We start from the raw sequence: 20,990 nt of genomic DNA on the forward strand, positions 1-20,990 counted from the left end.
AATGAGTTTTCATACGCTCCTTCACGCGCCCACACGTTTTGTACTTCGGCCTGCTTCACCTTCCCCTCATTCTCCTTGTGCCCGGCCGCTCCACGAGGGGGATGGCGACCGGCGAGGAAAATTTGCGTGCAGCGCGCGTGTCCTCAAATACCGCCTACGAATTGCCGCCGGTGCCACGTATGAAATTGGAACGACCGTCCGCCGGTGGAAAGTAAATCGGAGACGACCCGCGCGGAAAGACAGTGGTCCGCGGACGTCTTTTCATACGTCGTTCTCATCTCACCGGGAAAAGCCGGTGTGAGAGAGATAGGGAGCAGGAAGCGAAATGTCGATCCACTGCCGCCTCCGTCGTCGTCGTTCACGGATGATTAAAACCGCGAAACGCGCACGCTCGCGTAACACCGCCGCCGGTTGCATCGATCTCTCGCTTGTCTGTATCGCGCGTATTGATTTTCCGCGGGCCGCAATTTTCCCGAAAGGAAATTTCCGCGGAGAGCCGTCGATATGCGCCGAATAGCATTGTTGAGTTTCGCCGCGTCTTCTCTACAATTCCAATCGATTACGAATATTCCGATTTGACTCCCTAAATATATATAATTTTATTATTATTTATTACTGTTTTGTATATGAAAAAGATGTGTGTCGTTATTATCACCGCAATTTTTGTTATAATTTTCTTAAATTTATTTGTTTTGTGCAACATTTTGTATATGTATGCGTTAAACATCCCACATGCGGCATCCAGCAACTTAGGCTCGTATTAATAGTCGTTGCTTGAAACTTGCCCCACACGAGGTATTCGGATCTGAATTTAAAGTTAGATCTGAAGTTTTCAATAAAGTTTTGCTATGTACGTGACATATTCGTAATCGCGATTCAACTGAAAAATTCAGATTAAATTAACTCTGAATTCAAACCTGAGTATCTCATTTGAGACAAGTTTCAAATAACGATTATTAATGCAAGCCTTATTGCTCTGATTTTCTACTCAACTTGGTTAATTAATAAATAGCTTTTGTGATATTTCTTATTTATATATAATTTTATTTTATTTTTATTTATTTTGTACATTACATTTTATATTATATTAGTAATTGATTGTATAATCTTCAAAAATACCATACTAAAGTAAGAAAAAAAAGAAAAGAATTATAGAAAAAAGGATAATAATATGTGAAAAAAGAAGTAAAGGGAGGAAGTTCGATTGCACGTATTACGTGTGCCAACCGCGGGACGTCCCATTTCACCTCCGGAAAATAAAATATTCCCGTTCCGAGAATGGAAAATATGAAAATAGGAAAATTGCATCTATCCGGCGACCAAAGCTTGCGACATGCACTGGTATCGGGATATAAAATATAGCGGAGATCGATTGTCATAGATCATCGCGTGGTAAAACGAGGGAAGTTCGGCTCTTGGAGCTTCGCCAAAAGACGTGCCTCGATTCGACGCTTGTCTTTATCGGTTTTGCGAGAAGCCCGGGGACGTCACACCAAAGTGCCTGGTGTCTCCGAGAAATACGAAAGTATTTTGAGCACGTATACATTACAAGTATCGGGAAACGTCGCTCGAAAGTCGCGATGATAATGGCGCGGTTACGGGAAAAGCATCGTTCGCCATAGATAAAATTCTAATTGCTGCATGGGAGTGGCTATCTGCTTTTTTGTGCGAGTAATACTGTTACCGTTTACCGTTCCACGTTACATCGAGCGACATGATAATGACTGTCAAATTTTGTATATCGGATTTGGTTCAACAGGTCAGTCGGGCTCGATCGAGAAGCACATAAATCTGAACTAACACGCGTATCACGTAGCGCGAGCGCCCACTCACGTGCCGTCTTCACGTGCGATCTCGCCTCCACCCGCTCTCCTGCACGGGCCATTTTTAAAACCTGTACACGAAGGTGGATGGCACATATGTACGATTCTGCAGCTGTGTGCAAAGGTGCCGGTAACATTTGTTGCAGACTGCGGATTTCAGAGCGCGACGGCCGTAATCGGGCCGTAAGCGTTTAACGCTAAACGCGGGGTGTGACGTACTTTGGACTTTACGTCATCGGCGAATCTCTCTTCTTCGCGGGCGACGAGAGTTGAGCTTGACGTTGAGTTGAATGGTCCGGACTTAACAGGACGAATTTAATTATTCCATGAGACTGTGAGATGAAGACATCGCATATTCTATCGGGGGCTTGCAAAAGTCCATTGGATCTTCGATGATTTCATTGGCTCGAAAAATGAATCATCTAACAGATGCGGAATTAGATAATTACCTATTAATAAAAGAAACATGACTACAAATCTCACAAATTTTTGCGAGCTTTTACCGCTTCCTTAATTAACGCTCAATATATCGTCCGTTAGATCCATATTTAATGTTCGAGTTTCCTTTTTAAATGTGATTCTATTTGTAAAAATTAATATTTTATAATTTTCCTTTTGATTTAAGAGAATAAATTAATTCTTTAATTAATACACAATAAACAATTTTGTGTTACCAATGACCCACAACAATTTTTCTATTACTTTAACAAGGTGAATATGTTAATTTAACATATATTTATGTGTTTTTTTAACATATTTCCTTTGTTAAAGTAACAAGAAAAATTTCAGTGAACCGTTTTTTAACACCAAATTTTCTTATTCTCTGTCACGATTGTATACCAAAGATTAATTTGTCGTTGCAAAAATTAATTTGTCAGCCGGATGAAACGAGTCAATTCGTTATTTGCGAGGTGACGAAAGTTCCCCAACGGCACACGCATGAAGAGCGTAACGACAATTCATTTTCTCCTACAATACGAAAGCACTGTGTCTTCCGACGTTCCCTAGCTACTCCTTCGATTATATCTACTCCACCTTCGATACAAATCTCTAATTCGAAATCGGACATTCAGGTCTCCGATTCAGAAACGATCAGGGTTAGTAATAATTCAAGCGACGTTGCATTTATTGGTCGAGATGCTTTTAAGAATTTGAGGTATCCGATTAATTTCCACGTAAGCGACCCGTATGTAACGTTGGCGGAGTCCTGTCGTGATGTGATCCGCGCGAAATCCAATTTGTCTTGGGCAAATTGGACTTGGTTGGCGCCTCTGAACACGTTTCCACATGCAGGTGTGCAATGCGCACATATATGCGCACGTATACACGCGATACATCCGGGCGGTGTAATCCGACCCAACCTTCGCTCGACAGTCACCAGCTGTTGGCCGGTGCTGTTGGTAACCCGAAGAACTCGGTGTTCAAGCTCGACTTCGTCTGGTCGGTAACAAGCCCGAGTCCCCTCGCAAGTGGCGGTTCTCCGTGGAACTGTTGGCAACTAAAGAGTTGCTAACGCGAGACTCGTTCGTTCCTTCTTCCCATTCACGAGCCCGCAGCGATACGTGTTTCGCGCTCTCCTCGTGTTCTCTGTACAGAATTCAATTAAACGCGATCACCCGGGGACACGACGAGTGAAGGGACATTCGACACGAACGCGTCCGAGGTGAAGTTAATTCCCATTTCGAAAAAACACCGATTGGATTTTAATCTCGTCCAGTAGCTTCGTTTTTTTTTTTTTTTTTTGGAGACTGTCGCTCGTTTGTATTTCCGAAGTCGTTTAGGGAAACTCTCCTTTGATTTTTCGTAAAATTTGAGAATCAATTTTATATGCTTCTTCATTTAACGACTAATGACGGTATCGCGAACAAAGCGCTGGACGTGACGTTTACGCGACTGGCTTTTCAGTTTTATTTCCCTCGACGCTTTCTCGTGGCGATAATCGAGGCACGTCACAATGAGCCGCATCGGTTTGCATGTATAATATGGTTGTCCGATTTCGAGCTTACTTTGTGTACCGACGTAATGTAACACAACATCCTCCATACACACTTTACACACACGACGGATCTGTGACAGGAAGCCGCTGCTTAAATTTAATGTTCAATAGACCGTGCGGCTGGACCCCCGAACCCGAGCGTTTTAATGTCTCGTTTTAATCGGGATGCGGCCGAAATGCATTTCAGTTTGGATTGAAACGCATTTCGGGGCCATTTAATCGCTAACCGTTGTGCTTTTCCTCGAACGAGTCGTTGAATTCTTAAAGTTTCCTAATTTTTGTTCAAAACAGCCTGGATTGTTTTCCATCCGCTTACCAGTTAATTTTATTGGCACATTACCGTTAGTAACTCAGATATAATAACCACAGATTGATCGTGATAATCATTTGACAAATTAATTTTGACAATACCAAAAAATCGATGTTCTTTTTTTTAACGCAACAGTTGGCCACGCGGAGCTAAGATAGAACCAACGAGTGTCTCTCTCGAGCACGGTTTATTACGGCGTTAATTTGTGACAATTAGCGCCGTACGAGGACGTGAAATTCGATTAAATTCGACAAAAAGCAAAACTGAGCGAGGCGGCGTTTTGTAGGCGTGGCGAGGAAGAAGCGCGGCGGCGATTGACTACCTGTCGAAGAGAGGCACATACGGCGGCGCCGCGCGCATTTCCGCGGCGCGGATCGTTTGCATGTGTAGGCAAGGCTCGACTTCCGAGTACACTGTAAATAAATATGGGCTGGTGCCGCGTGGTCACGCATCGGGAGGCTCGGAGTCGCATATCGTGAATGCTAAATGAGTTCAGTGTTACATATCCCATAGACGAGAGATCGCTACGACGACAGTGGCGATCGATCGAGTCTCCCGCTCGACGTGCGTCCTCGCCGCTGGCCGTTCTCGCGGGAAGCCGTGTATAACTCGTGCTCGCCCCGAATCCGCGATTTCTCGCGACTTCCCATCGACACGATCGTCGAGTCATTTACGGATGTGTTGCACACGTCGACCCGGGAAAGCCAGTCGCGAAAATTCGCACCGTCCGATCGTTAACGAGGTCCCGTTAATGCTTCCTCATTATCGTCTGCGCGCGTAATCGACGGCTCGAATCGGTCGCCGCGACGACGTCAGTTCACCCTCGACCATCGGCGTGCACGGGGCCCGCGATTCCGCTCGCGACTTTAGGCCATATTGCTTTCATCCCGAAATAACTCGTGCATTATTTGCCGCGCGCGCGGCCGCCCGCCAGGACGATATACCACCGCCACTGCGTATCGATTCTTCAACGTGACATTCGTGCGCCGTTGGTGCCGCGAGAACCGAGCGACGATCGCGCGACATTAACCTTCGCGGGGCCGCCGCGACGACAATCGGATGTAGTTAGAATGTCAAGTCAACTGCGGACGCGGTTCTCCCTTCCTGGAGATTTTTTCATTCAAGTTTATTCAACGTTTCTGTGAATCTGTTTGCATGTATATATATTTGTGTAGTTTTGCATATTATGGAACAAAAAATCGATCGAAGCAGTCCGAGACGAGTTAAGGATGTAATCACCGATAACTAAAAGAATAATGAAAAAATTACAAATTGATCTACATTATCTTTGAAAGTGATACCAAAAGTTGGACAATAATTCAGAGTCTGGATCAAAAGTTACTACACTTTAGAGGATTTCCATTTTCAGGGAGGTTGTAAGATGAAATGAATTTGATAAGAATTCTATGAAACTTTCATTGCGTATATTGAAGAATTATCTAGCTCATTTTTTGTGTAATTAAAAAAAAAATTAATCACTCGAGAGCTGAGATTTTGGTAACTAAAATGGACACTTTTTATATGCGTTCCTTGAAATTAGCGTGCTGTTTTGAATTTATATTTTTAATATTTTATAAACTAAAGATAATGTTTTAATGAACAATTACTATAGTATTAAAGACTAATATGCAGTCATTATATACAAATTTCAGAATTATTGACCGTTTTGTTTTGAAGATAAAGCAGTATAAAGTTCGTAACTTATGGTAATATGTACATACGCACACATTTAAACACTTATACACCTCTTTCTATTATCTGTACATCTCTGTTAGATCGACCGATGCATAAATATGGCATAATGAGAGAAAATAATATCTTTGTATTTGTAATACCGTGCATAACATGTCTATCTCAACTTCGTTTTAAATTAACATTTATGACTTGGTGAAACGAAAATATAGGAACGTAATTTCTTTTACTTGATAAATTTATGAGCGGTCCCCTTGGTGCGCCACGGAGAATACGGCACTAACGGGCAATACATCCTTAAATGAACCCACTCTTTCCGAGTTCTACATTTCACAGTTTAAATTATCGACCGGACGCGGTTTTTATTCAGTTCGTGTCGATTGCAAGTTGTGCAAGAAAATTTGCGTAATCTTCGAGAGACCCAATTCTTTTTTATCTGATTTCTCTAATGCGATGTTAATTAAGCGCGTATCGCGATTGGATCTCCAGCTCTGCAATTATCCGGCTAATTCGGCTAATCTTCTCCTCTTTCCTGCAATCGGGAACCTCGTGATTTTTTAACGCAACGAGTACGGCCGCGGTACGCGCGGTATCGGGTCTCGCAGCGGTATTTCTTTCTGGCCGAATAATTCCGCGTGCGTCTCCCATCGGGCGGACGGTCTCGTAACCGATAGCGCATAACGCACGGGCTCATCGAGGCGAGCCGAGAAATTGTTTATGAGCCGAGGTGGGGGCCTCGCTCTGCCGGTCTGAAATGACTCCTCGGGCGTCATAATAAATGCGTGTATGAAACGCTGCTCGGCGGAACATTGTCAGTCGACGATATCAGGTCGCTCACGACGCCGACCTACGTGTCTCCGCGAGCGCTCTTCCCCGATTTTCCCCGACGACGAGATTTTCCCAGTCGCGACACACACCGCGAATTCGCGAACGCGCGGACCTTCTCGCGACGTTAATTGTCGCTTGTCCCAGTTTCGCCTTATTAATCGCCCCTCCTTTTCCTCCTTCCCACCGATGCGTCGCGTAATTTGCAACCGGTGTGGCCGGTCGTTTTTCAAGTCCGACGATCAAGTGTGATGAGCGAACTAAAATTTCGGCAACCGAGGGAGTTCGGAATTTCGCGATAACGTGAAGTTTTTACTTCCTCCTCTTTCCCATTCCTGGCGCGGACTCTCGTAGAGAATGATGCCTTCGTAAAACGGGGCGAGTATTCGCGGTGTTATTTATCGTCAGAGGTGCCCGAGTGTGATTTACGAGCGTACTTGGGAAATAAAAATTTACGAGTCCGATCGAGACGCGAATGTTTCATGGGACGAGCAACCGTATTCAATTAACTTACCCGCGGACGTTACCTGTGTGTATTATTCGTCAACACCATAAGTCAAACGGACCGAGAGTGTTCTTCGCGAAAGTGCATTTATTCTTGGACCACGAAGAGAGGGCGCACTTGCCGAACGAGCGAGGATGTATGTTCCCGGGGGATAATCGGCGATCGTGCTTCAGACTTCGAAGACCGCGCAAAAGAGACCAAGTGAACGCGCCTTTCGGCCCTAAAAGCCTCTCAAGCGCTTTTTTAAGATCGCAGCCGAGCGGCCGGCGAGAATTCGACGAATTTTCTCCGCGCTGCGGCGCGAAACGAAGCGAGCGTCGTCAGACTAAACCCGGACGTTCCCGTGGAAGCTCCTCGGCGAATCGATCGCGAGTAGATTGCCCGGAGTCCTTGGATTCGGCGATATTCGCGAGAGAGTCTGTTGGCTCGGGGATCGAGCGGAAGGACAAGTGGAATATCGTATATGAAACGAGCGTCGAGAAATTACCGTCAATGACGGAGTAACGTGACCTCGTCTCATGAAATCCAAGTTCCCCGTTGACTTAAAAGCTACGAATTCAATATGGGTTGGCTCTCCCTCTGCGTCTGCGGCACGAAGAGCAAGCTCGACGACCAGGAGAAGACCAAGAGAGACGGAAATCACAAGCGGGAGAGCAATAAAAAGGGCAAGAAATCGAAGAAGCTCGCGAAACGCAAAGAATCGCAAAGAGAATCACCGTTGTCGGCCTCCGTCGACGAATCCTCACGTAAATTACAGGACCTGCAGCAGCATAATCTTGAGAAGGAGAGTGCGGAGAAGATTTTGGCGAATGGAGACGCCGTGAATTACCCGGACGACCTCGCGAATAGTCAGGTCGACGTGAATCTTCGAACGGACGCGACGAAGGTGTTCGACGATCCGCTGAGTGACATTTGGTCCCGTGGTAACTACGATTACGAGGATCTCGAGGAGGACTCGCTTCATGAAGACTTGGCGAGGAGCATGGATGAGCCCGGGCTGACGGAGACACATGGTATCGATTATGATGACGACGCGGGGCTGCATTCGAGATATGCATCGATGTGCACCGCCGACGAGAACGAGAAGCGGGTCAAGTGCGCTGCGGGCGAGGAAGGACGCGCCAAGGAAGATGAGGAGGAAGAGGAGGATCTGAACGAGTCTGCTTCGAGATCGGCGGTCTCCGACGAACAGGAGAACTTGTCCTGGACGTTGGAGATCGAGGACAAGCCGGAGGTAAACGTCGCAACGAAGAACTTTGACAGGAGGCTCATGGAGAGAACCTCGTCGAGGATCAACTTTTCCAACGACAAGCAAGATAGGTCGAAAAAGGCGAGAGCCAAGGAGTTCAGGAAGGTTTTGCCGCCGATCAAAGGAAGGACCTGCGTTGAGTCGCGCAACTCATGCGGAGATAACGAGACGCGAGGACCCAAGGAGACGGTCAAATTCGACCCTAAAGGAGCCGCAGTGCTGTTTCGTGAGCAAAGCGAAATTCGGCGGAAATTGAACTCGTGCAGTTTCGAGGTTCGATCTCTGGCGGATGAAGAGCGCGTCGGGAAAGGAAGGACTCGGCCCGAAGGATCGTTGATACCGAGACTCGCGTCCCCTTTGCGCCGAGGGGCGAATTTCACCAAAAACGATGGGATCGATCAGTCGGAAATTGTGCAGAACGGTACATTGGCGCGCGTTTTTTTAATTGAAAGATCAGTCTGCTAATTTTCTACGAATCTTAGATCAATATTGCAGTTATTTTTATCGGAGATACGGATACAAACGGAAATTGGGTGCTGGAAACAAAAGGAAGATTACTTTGAAAGAGAAAAGTGCTACATTCAAGTGAATATTTGTATCAAGTAATATTAATTTAATTCAAGTAAAATAATTACTCCAATACTCCTTAGCGAGTACTTACTTGAAATGGGGCACTTTTTCTCTTTCAGTATACAAATCTAGTAAATTTTTATGCAGTAAAATAGAACAGTCCTCTATAAATGAGACTGTCAGTGAGTCGAATAATAATTTTTTATGTGCAAATGTTCACGCGTTATGCGGAAAAAAAATTATCTTTTGTCTTCTCCGCGTTTGCTTTTCTGACAGTTTGTTTCCTGTATTTTCATGTTATAATACGTATATATATATATATATATATATATATATATATATAAATTTGTGTGTGTCGGAAAATATCCGTCTACATATCAGATATCTGTCAATGCGCACGCACGCTCCCCATCGCGTACACTCGCCGGAGAGTAATCATTATATCTACATTATTACCGCGGTCCTTATACATTGCGATATATAATTTTTGTTTCAGGTCGCGTTCACTCGGCAGTCGTCTCCGGTGTCAATTTAGAGCAGCGCACCGTAACAGTAGAATGGTTCGAGAGGGGAGAAACCAAAGGCAAAGAGGTAAGTATGCTGGCAAATTGCGCCGTTGCATTTACGATTGCATAAAGCCGGGAAGTAACAGTTTGGAAAATTTACGTTTACATTTTTATATTCAACGGGAAATGACTCTCCACGATGGAGTTTCTCTGGGGATAACTCGAAAGTATATTTTTAATCGCACTGAATTCCATTTCGCCTCTGTAAATCGGCTAAAAACGCAATGTTACGCCGTCGATCGTGCGGTTAATCCATAAAATAAAGTGTACTCGGTAAATATTTTGGCAGTGAGATCTCACTCAAAACGAGTGAAAATTCTTAACGGTAGTGAAAATACTGTCACTCGGCGTATCACAGGAGCGAATATTTAACTTGAATTATATTATTGAAAGATAGAGAATAGATATAACAGGAAATTTTATATATAAAAATATAATAATATAAACAATATAAATATATAAAAATAAAATTATATATTAAGTGAGATTTTCTTCAATGAAAACATTTTATGAATGGGACACTAATTGTTGATGAATTAAATAATAAATTTTTAATTAATTGCATCGCACTTAGAATGAAAATTATCTTGTACACGGGAAAAAAGTTCAGTTAAATTTACTTAGGTTATCCGTTTATGAAACAGAATTTCTAATTATAAGAAACGAATTTGGTTTATAAGAATCAGAAATTGTTTTTTGTTCAACCCAAATGCATTTGACTTGTTTCTTGTCAGGTAAATTCAAACTTTCTTCTTTCGTGTACGAATGAATATTTCAATTGATTAGAATAAATTTGTTTCTATAATGAGATGGAGCACGTCGGATTCATTCTGCGTTTTCCAATAAAAATTCCATCGACGATTCCAAATGGAGAATTTATTCTATATGAGTTGTTATTTAAATGTGTCCACTTCAAATGAAGTTCTTCGCAAATTTAAGTGACTCGGTTGTTGTTACTCCATTTTTTACGCAGAATATTGCCCAGAGAAATTCAGGGAGTACGCGAGCGCGCCGATTGCGTTTTTATTCGCATGAGCAGTGTGTCGCGCGACAGTCGCCGTTTATCGTCGCGACGCCGTAGCCACTGCCGCGTCGAACCGCAATATTTCAATTCCGTAGGTCACGGTTATTTGGCTATTTTCAATTCCGAGCTTATGCAATGCCACGGGGCGAACATGCAGCCCCGCTAATGGGAGCGCGCGAGTCTATTTCCGACAGCCTGCTTGAAAGTCAGGCTTCAGCGTCAGTCAATCCGGTTCGTTCGTCGAGCGTGGCTTTTGCAAAAAGTTAACGTAACGCAATACGTCGCGAGGGATAGAGTTCGTGAAAAAAAACCGGCGTTTTTATCGCGTGTCAATCGTACGCGCGATAATTATACGTCTCTATCCTTAACGCGGCAATTCGCAGAATATAACAAGTCTCCGTCATCACGACTTCGCGTTTCCTACCGGAGAGAAAATAAAGCGTAGAGTGTGTGGTCCGAAGGAAAAAGATATCCGCAGCGATCGTCGCGTCCGGCATCTTTATCTTCAGCGAGTTTTTCCGGGGCATTAGCGGGATTTTCGAATTTTGCTCGTGTTTCTTTGCAATTCTCTCCGCGCGACACGCGTTGGTTTCCGAGAAAATGCTTCAGCCGAGTCTCATTCCACGTCGCAAGGTAATCGCCGTTATTTTCCTGAGAAAATCTCCACCGAGCGACCATCACGGGATCGCGAGCCACGTTTCGTGGAGGCTAATGTGAATTATTTGCTAGATGAGAAGATCGGCAGTCTAAATGTTTGATTTCTTGCTTTTGCTTGCCTGCTTCAGGTGGAGATCGACGCGATTCTCGCCCTGAATCGCGATCTGAGCCAGAAGATGATGGCGCCGCCGTCACAGATGAACAACCACATGTTGGCGTCTTCGAAAGCGAGGGTACGTATACGTCATATTGATCCCTGTCAAAATACCGGCGTCGAGCGACGCGTTCTGAATCGTTTCCAAGTCAGCGGGATTTCGCCGTGCCGACTGCCGACCGAATGCCTGGAGACACGAAACCCGTCGTAGCCTCGTATTCCTTTTTCTTCTTTTATTCATTTGCTCACGGGTTAATCCTTTTAGCAATACAGGATGAAAAAATTAAGGAAAAAGAACGAAAAATGATACATAAGGGGGAGATTTTTTCTTTTTATTTATTTTATGTCTCCGCACAAAGAGCCCTCGAAGACGAAGCGCATCTCTGAAAGATACGCATTAAAAAATCAATAGCAATTTCATTTCCTCGATTCAAATTTATATCGAGACTGTGAGAGCCGGAAATTGCTTGCACATCTGTGTGTAATAATTCAAATATATTGCTTAGACGGTCGAATTTGCGAGATTCTCGCGAATCATTCGGACGTTGATCGCGCGCGTGCCACTTTGCGAGGAAAGTTAAATCTGCGCGAGAGGGTTTAAACGAATTGTGTGTCCGCATAAATTCCCGGTCGATCATCGACTGGCCGGCAAATTCTGTTTACCGGTTGCCCGGGCTACGTGGAATAACCTCGCTCCTAATATGGAAAGAATAATCCGATCCCGCGTCTCGTGACGTTTACACCGCGGTAGACATGTTCCAGTACCTGTACGTCTTTCAGGTAGGACTACTCTCCCCGTCACTCGTGTAATCGGTTTCTCGCCGCAGGTGTTTCAATTTAACGCGACGACGACGGCGCGTCATCATCCGATCGCGTTATGTCTCCGGCTTTTCTGACACGTGGCTCGCCGAAACAAACAATCGCGACTGCACAGCCGCGGAATTTATTCATCGTGCGTTCTTTCGCCCGTTGCTTCGATTTTTTACGGAATTTCTACGGATTTTACGGAGCACGAGGATGCGCTTTCGAGATAATTATTGTTCCTCTTCGGAAAGGATGTAATACCAGTCACGGTGTGTGTTGGATTATACGCCATATGCAATATAGAGTGTCTCGGGAATCAAGGTTTTCGAATTGCACGTGATTAAAAGTTAAGAGATTGAGTTCCGGTCTGCCGGAACTCGAGACTTCGGGGCCACATTTATGTTAAGGATAAATTTATCGGGATTAATTCACAGAGAATTAATCAATGTAGGATTAATTTACTGAGGAGTTAAACGACGTAGGGTTTAATTGACGAAGAATATAGCGCGGACGGGATGATAAATTCGTGAAATTATCGAGGGGAACGTACATTTCGCGCGGGATTTATCCAATTGCGTGTATATCCGGAGAAAAAAAAATGCTAGGACCCGGGAGGCCAGCAGGATCCGAGCGTCCCGGGAGTGTAACTTACGAAGCGTCTCAGGAATTTCCCTCGTAGAGACACGCCGACGCCGATGAAAACCACAAAAATCACAGAATCTCGCGCGTCATTCCCGCTACTAACATGGTAACATCTTTTTTTCCCTCCATGGACGCTGCTCATAATCACGGACCTCGTGACCTCGTCGACGATGGACCACCGACCGCCCCTCCCGGCGACAAAAACCGGGTCGATAACAAACCGATCTCGAATACTCCACTCACACGTCGTCTCGGCCATCGCTCATCTCTCCGCAAAATTGCCGTCTTTCTTGACGACTCTCCTCCTCGTTGATCCCCTCGCTCGCTCCGTCGATCGATCTTTATTTCCCTATTGTTTGTTATCTCTAATATCTATCTATCGTTTGGTATCTATCGGTCCAACCACTCCCGACCAATTACTCACAATGACGCTTTCGAAAACCGGGCTTGATTTCACCGTACCCCGCTAAGGAGCGGGACTCCTCGGCTGAGGAGGACGAGGGGGTCGACGAGTCGGAGAATCAAGAGGAGGGCTCCCTCGGACGTCATGGCGGTCACACCGCAAGAAACGGCCTCGCATCCGCAACGCTTCCTGTACGAGTCACATCTCGTCTCTCGGTAACGCGCACCTCTTCCTACCCCTCGCCCTCCGCCCCCGTCCCCATCACCGCAAACATTAATACACTAACAAACACACACAATCATTCTCGCAACGATGTAGCAGCAGCAACACAACGAAAACTACCTCACCAGGCGGGTCGGCGGGCCGATCTTAGCGTCTTCGAGGAGCGCTCGACCGAGTTTTTACGACGCCGATTTTGCGATTTCCCGTCACGAATTTTTATTACACACTCGAATCGCGATGCGCTCGAAGGGGCGCATTACAAAAGGGGTGACCGGGGCATTCAGTTGCTCGGGGATTCATCGTTCCAACTCCGCGAGAGACCGCTTCTCGCTCGGTCCGTTGGCAGCCCGCGATGTTCCTCTTTCTGGAGAAGTCCTCTTGTAATCGCAGTGAAATAGCAGCGCGTTGTAACTCCGCGACGTTTCGTGTGTCATAAATACTCGACGTGTCTACGGAACATGATATCGTGTAAATCCGCAGACAAGCTGGCCGAGAACTGTTTTCAGAGGATAATTCGCGCTTTACGGGATCTCATTCCGCGGGAGCATCGAGGCTGCCACGTGGTAGTTCCACCGGCTACTTCGATCTTAGGGCGGTATTCACAGTCGGATTTTATATTTAAGGTCGTCTTGAATTCATCTTCAGGATCGTTTCATTGACTGCGGAGCATCTGAAGGTGAACTCGAGACGATGTTAACCCTTAAGCCGGAACCATCCGTCTGTCTGGCGGGTAGAGTCTCCGTTTTTGCCCGTATTTCTCTGATTCCAGTTAAATATTATTTTATGAAACATTACGAATATTTAAAAATCGTTTTAATTGGTTTTACTGTCTTTCTCGAAAAAAAAATTAATGAAGTGCGAAAATAAATATTCCATTAAGGTCATGGCCTTGTAACGAGAGTATCCGTCTGTCGGGCGGATATAGTTTCCACGTTTGCCCATATTTTCCTGGTACCGGTAAAATATTATTTTATAAAATATTACAAACATTCTGTACGTTAAAAAATTGTTTCAATGTGTTTTAACGAGAGCATCAGTCTTCCAGGAAATCACTTGAAGAATTATGTTCCGGTTTAAGGGTTAAACATAGGATCGGACTGTGAATACTGACCTATGCCCCTCCCCCATCCTCGCTTTATCGAGCGGAAAATGCTCAACGAGCTGCTTCTTCGCACCTTCTCTCCACCACGAGCCTAAACATCGGCTTGGAACACCGGAACACCGGTCACTAAGAGAGCACATTGTCACTAACGTTTCTTTTCACCCTTTCCGCACTCGCTTCGATACGACGAGTATCTCGACTGTGTAGGCGTATATTTCAGCGAGCGGCTAGCCGCTCGGAATCCGAGAATTCGCCACGCGACGGCGTTCCCTATCGTTTTCGTTCGCGGGACCGAGATCGACGCGCGGCTTCGCGAGGGGGAATTCCAAGTGAAAAGTTGCGCGACGTGACCGGGGACTATACCGGGACTAGGTCGAAAACCGCGCTGGTTGTACGGTTACACGCGATCGATACGCGCTCGGGAACGTATGAGTGGTACGTCCGGATTAAACATGGGCGGTCGATGAAAAACCGCGTCTTATCTCGCGCCCCGGCGCGCGCGGTCGAGAAGGTGTCGGATCGACGATCTGCATCGTCGTCCCCGGCGAATGATGTATCATACACTCTCTCGGCTTCGAAAAAGGAAGCACCGTTTGATTTTCTCATTTACAGCACCCCTCTAGATGTAAGTCAGCAATAACACCCATCAGTACGATTGCACGAAGCGACAACACCACAACTGATCGCTCTCCAATCACACAAGCGACTCAATGTAGCCTGTTTTCTTTATTTTCAGCACTCCACCAGGCCGTCGATTCCAGTGAAAGGTACGTAGCGACGAGGGAGGCGTCCCATTCCTATTTTCTTTCTCTGTCCTCGTCTATCCCGCCGCGCTTTGTTAAACAAACTTGAACGAGACGACAGACGAAACGTCGCGACGGTTTTATTTGTCGTGTGCTTCGTGAACGTGAATCGCGAGATTGACCGGCGAAGTCTGTATTTTCGCGTCTTCGGGAGGTCTCGGTCGGACGACGAATCTTCCGAAGACGGATCGTAGTTAAAAACGCCACTTGATCATACACTGAGAGAAAAATATGACATTTATAACTACTATAATCATCATCATGAAAGAATTATAGTCAAGAGAACTATTCTCTGATAAATGTTACCACAGTATCAGCGATAGTAACTTTAAATGTATATTGCTACTACTATCTTTGTGGGTAAATTCATAAAAATTATAAGTACAGCTGACGCCGAAAGTAACACTGCAATTTTTCTATAATATCTATAATAATAATTTTACGTTTTTCATAAAAACTACGTCATTTCAGTGTCGATTCTCGACTGACATAGTATTTCTCGCAACGCTCACTATTTATATAAATACTGGATTGGGTTAATAAGTGAAATTATATTAATTGGGGGAATAAAAGGAATATGCTTGTCATGTAGTGATTCTTCGCGTGTATAGACCGGAGGATAATCCGGCGGTGCGTTAATACACGCACAAGCACTCCCCACAAACACGTTAATATTGACATTAATATTAAAATGTCACTCTAAAATCTGAGCTTCGGCTCCTAAGGGCCCGTAAGTCCTTTCTTCTTAGGATTATAATTTCTCTCAGTGTACCCTCCTCGGATTGGTAGGCCGTGCACGAAGCAAGGCCAATCGCGCGCGGATCGGCGGAAGAAGTTTCCTCGGAGAAAATCATGCGAACATGACGAGGCGTATCTCGAGGTGCGAAGTAGGGAGATCGATAAGCGTTGCCTCACACGAGTTTCTGATTTCGCGGATAAGCGTGGTGACGGTCGAACATCCCCGCGTTCGATAAGTCAATTTCGTGGTTGGACACACGTGGGGGTGTGTGTACGCGCGTTTGTATGTGTGCGCTATCGTCGTCGTTTCACCTAGATAAGCGAAGTTAACGATGTGGGCCTCGCTTAACATGTGTGCTCGGCTTGAACCGTGACTATCGATATTCGCGGTAGGCCGGCACAAGGGCAAGGACCCCGCCGGGAATGCTCTACGACGACGACGTGTACCATCGCTCTCTCGCTCGCTCGCTCGCTCGCGCGCGCGAGGGGGTGCGCTCCTCCGGCTGACCCTCTCTCGGACACCGTCGTTCGATCTATCCAGCGCCGCTACCACACACCGGCAGTGTGGCTGGCAGTGTGTGCACCTCCCGGCGAAACGTCCGAGTCGAATTCTCTCGCCGGTCGACGAGGTCGGCTGCGATCGGTTTTTAAGAAATTCAAGAGATTTCGTGTGTCCGCGATCGCGTGCTCGCCCGCTCACGGACGGTGCCATGAGATTCGATCCGTTGGCCTATTGCTTCCGTAGGAAAAACAAAATCCGCGATTGCGAAAAGACAGACGTCGCCGGCGCTGACAAGCGGATCCTGACGCTGCGCTTCGAAGACGATGTAGCCGGTAACGCTCGTGCGTCAGATGACGACGATCTCTTGCCGAGATTTCTCCCCTTGTTTTTTGCTAACATTTCCACTGACGATCGGACGTAAATTCTCGAATACAATCGATCGATTTCTAACTTACGTGAGACTAGAGAAATAAAGATAGAGATTCTCGCGCGGCAGCTGTGTTCAAAATTTGGAAAAATTGCCAAAATATCGTATCATCACGTGTGGTACAGTCCGTATTGCTTCGATTGTCGGAAGCGGAGCGATTAGATTCGCGTTGCGGGAAAAGGAAGGACTAAGCAGGACGAGTCGCGCGGAATCGAGGATCAATTCGTATCCTTTGAGCGATTTACATGCCGACCACCAAGGCTAAAGGGGACACTGCAGTTGGCGTTAATCTTCGTACCGGTGTTTCAGCGAGCTCGAATAGGCAATTGGCACGGCCGGTCGGCCGCCCGACGAACATTATGCCACCAGCCACGTCCGTGAATGGTCACGGCGAGTCGATTTCCGGACTGACAGGACGTCGGGAACTCGAGAACATACCGCCGACACCGACGACGGTGGTCACGCAATACAACCTGGCGACCCCGCTGCAGAACAAGCAGAAGCAGGCCCAACAGCAGCAGCAACAGCAGCAGCAGCTGCTGCAGCAACAGCAGCAGCAGCAGCAGCAACAACAACAGCAGCTGCAGCAGCAGCAGCAACAGCAGCAGGCCCAAGTGGAGAATGGTCGAAGTAGGCGATCCAACGTCGTCAAGGAAGTCGAGAGACTGAAGAAGAACAGAGAGGAGAGGAGGCAACGACAGGCGGAATTGAAGGAGGAGAAGGAGGCTCTGATGAATCTGGACCCGGGCAATCCGAATTGGGAGTTCCTCGCTATGATAAGGTTCGCCTTGATCGCATTTATTTTATACACTTCGTTCTCCGGAAACACACGCCTGAAAATTTACTACTAATATCCGAGATGAAAGTTCGTCGGATTGACAATTATATTAGTCATATAAAATCAAGTATTAGTAATATGAAGTATAGTTACGTAATATTATATATAATAATATATAATCACAATTATTATAGCAATATTACTTAATAATTATTCATTATTAATGTTGCAATTATGCGTTCTCCGCGAAGAACATCGCGGTTGGTTTTCCTTCTAACGCGCTATCCACGGAAGTTTCTTCGCGATTGATAATTAAGAATGAATAATTATTAAGTAAGAATTCATATAATTAAGAAGAAAAGAAAAAGAAATATATTGATCACGGTGTTCGTTCATCGAGATTTGCCCGTTTCGCCCACGCAGAGATTACCAGCACAGCATAGAGTTCAGGCCGTTACGGGAAACCGACGCCGTGGAGGATCACCAGATCACCGTGTGCGTCCGCAAACGTCCGCTGAACAAGAAGGAACACGCGCGTAAGGAGATCGACGTGATCAGCGTGCCCAGCAAGGATCAGATGGTGGTGCACGAGCCGAAGGCGAAGGTCGACCTCACCAAGTATCTCGAGAACCAGATCTTCAGATTCGACTACGCATTCGACGAGACGTGCAACAACGAGATAGTCTATAAGTACACGGCGAAGCCGTTGGTGCAGACGATCTTCGAGGGCGGCATGGCCACGTGCTTCGCATACGGCCAGACCGGCAGCGGCAAAACGCACACCATGGGCGGTGACTTCAACGGCAAGACGCAGGACTGCAAGAAGGGCATTTACGCCATGGTTGCCAAAGACGTGTTCAAGTGCCTGAAACTGGCGAAGTATCGGCCCCTGAATCTGGTCATTTCCGCTAGCTTTTTTGAAATCTACTCCGGCAAGGTGTTCGACCTGCTCGCGGACAAGGAGAAGCTCAGAGTCCTGGAGGACGGCAAGCAACAGGTTCGTTTGGTGAAATAGACATTAAGGCTTCGAAATGTGAGGCGATCGCTATCAGCAATGAATCAGCTTGAATATTTTCGAAATATGAGAATAGGAGAAACATTAATTCAACAGAAATTGCGTTAACACCAATGGTCGTCACACTTCTAACACCTTCTGCAAATGTAAGCTTCTTTTTATTTTTATTTAGTTAATAAAATGTTTTTATTTTCCGAAGATGCTCAAGGTGGTAATAGTTTTTGCCTTATTTTGTATTTCGAAGTTCTAATTGCCTATTTTTTTTTATATATAATTTTATACTGCTAATGGCAATTAACACTAATAATAACTGATGATTACTGTTTTGAGTGAAATTTAGTTCGATTTGGCGTGCAGCTAAAATATATAATGCATAAATGGTTCGTTAGTTTGTAACGTATCTACAAACTTCCGTTACACACCTGTACCTCGGATTTGTTATGTTTTCCTGTGCGTATCCGCCGAATTTCGTGCTGCGAAGCACGTGAGACGTGCAAATTAAAAAAAAGTAATCTTTCAAAGCTTCACGCTGCTCATAATTATTCGATTTCTGTTCTTACTTGATCTTACGTAGAATCTTATTTGCTTTGTCGCTCGTTGTCTTTTATCCTACGAAAAGATACATTCACGTCAATTGATAACGATTTATGCTGGCGTACTAGAATTAAAGACACGATTTGACGATTGCTCATAACTTCGTCTTAATATTCCGAAATCTGTCCCGCGATGGCCAATAGGTGCAAATAGTCGGATTAACGGAGAAGGTGGTGGAGACTTGCGACGAGGTGTTAAAATTGATACAGCATGGTAACTGTGCCAGAACGAGCGGCCAGACGAGTGCCAATTCCAACTCCTCTAGATCGCACGCGGTGTTCCAAATCATAGCGCGCATTCCGGGCACGCACAAGGTGCACGGGAAATTCTCCCTCATTGATCTTGCTGGAAACGAAAGGGGTGCCGATACATCCTCCGCTAACAGACAGACTCGTGAGTAAATGAACCTTTAACCGAAGTGACCGATCGTTCAGGTGTGCTTGGTAAACGTCACGTGATCGATAACCATCTTTTGAATTTTCAGGAATGGAAGGTGCTGAGATTAATAAATCCTTATTAGCGTTAAAAGAATGTATACGCGCGTTGAGTCGCAAAGGTACGCATCTGCCTTTTAGGGCGAGCAAATTGACTCAAGTGTTGAGGGACAGTTTCATTGGCGAAAAATCAAAAACGTGCATGGTAGGTGTTATTTTATTGTTACACTATTGCGAAATATACGCAGAAATATTTACGGAATATACAGAAAGAGAAAGAGAGAGCTTTAGTTTCGAGCGAGCGTACTGCTTTTACAGATAGCGATGATTAGTCCCGGGATGAGTTCTTGCGAGCATTCCCTGAACACGTTGAGATACGCGGATCGGGTGAAGGAATTGGCGGCGACCGATCCTACGGAGATCAAGGCTTCACCGACGGACGACGAACGGGGCCTGAAGATCGAGGAGCAGGCGAACAATAGCGTGCTGTCGGACAGCGATTTGGCGCAGCTTCGGTCGCTCAATGTAAGCAATTGCATTCGCGGATGCATACATAGAACATTAAAACGACATTAACACGTTGAAAGCCACCGGTGGCCGCGGCGCTGTGATATCACAACGTCTGGTTAAGTTGTGTATCAAATATAATTAATTGCATCTACAAAATAGGCTGTAGAGAGCCAGTAAAACGAAGTAAGAGGTATATGCGTTCTGAATTATATTTCTTTACTGTGCGTGACACCTTTAGTGACTTAATTTCCGACGATCGTATGATTAATCAGCGCGGCAGTCAACGTGTTGAAGTTATGATAGACACAAAAATCCAGTTTATACCGGATCTTGTGAACTCTCGGGCGGGTGAAGATGGAACAATCGTTATCACTTGGCACGAACGGACCTCTTTTTCGCAGGAAGGCGAGCTCTCGCAGGATCTCTATACCTTCCACGAGGCGGTGTCCGCTCTGCAGATACTCGAGGAAGAGGTGTTGGATACGCACAAGCTCGTCATGGACAGTTCGACTAAATTCCTCAACGATGCGCACAGTGTGTTCAGCACGACCCACGAGGTGGATTACGATCAAGAAGGTAAGACGAATTCGTCCTCCGTTTTGGCACGTTCTTTTTTTTTTTCTCTATATATATATATATATATAT

At 45.6% G+C, this 20,990-nt stretch overlaps 1 protein-coding gene across 6 annotated transcripts in view; it reads left to right on the top strand.

The window, feature by feature from the left end:
* LOC106749468 (kinesin-like protein Klp10A) overlaps positions 1–20,990 on the top strand; it is a 44,892-nt gene that overhangs the window by 15,243 nt on the left and 8,659 nt on the right. Inside the window, exons 1-11 of one of the 6 annotated variants that reach the window (XM_014628953.1) lie at positions 5,903–8,821; positions 9,467–9,561; positions 11,346–11,450; positions 13,289–13,411; positions 15,281–15,311; positions 17,324–17,795; positions 18,216–18,789; positions 19,545–19,794; positions 19,886–20,040; positions 20,154–20,360; positions 20,747–20,921. In XM_014628953.1, coding sequence (XP_014484439.1) covers positions 7,714–8,821; positions 9,467–9,561; positions 11,346–11,450; positions 13,289–13,411; positions 15,281–15,311; positions 17,324–17,795; positions 18,216–18,789; positions 19,545–19,794; positions 19,886–20,040; positions 20,154–20,360; positions 20,747–20,921 — 3,295 coding nt within the window. In that variant the 5' untranslated portion in view covers positions 5,903–7,713. Of the gene's footprint in view, positions 1–5,902; positions 8,822–9,466; positions 9,562–11,345; positions 11,451–13,288; positions 13,412–15,280; positions 15,312–17,323; positions 17,796–18,215; positions 18,790–19,544; positions 19,795–19,885; positions 20,041–20,153; positions 20,361–20,746; positions 20,922–20,990 lie in introns of those variants that run through there. The other 5 variants (XM_014628972.1, XM_014628986.1, XM_014628980.1 and 2 more) reach the window with 5 other exon arrangements.

This window comes from Dinoponera quadriceps, unplaced genomic scaffold, assembly GCF_001313825.1.
Source record: "Dinoponera quadriceps isolate SergipeBrazil2010 unplaced genomic scaffold, ASM131382v1 scaffold37, whole genome shotgun sequence".
Classification (NCBI taxonomy): domain Eukaryota; kingdom Metazoa; phylum Arthropoda; class Insecta; order Hymenoptera; family Formicidae; genus Dinoponera; species Dinoponera quadriceps.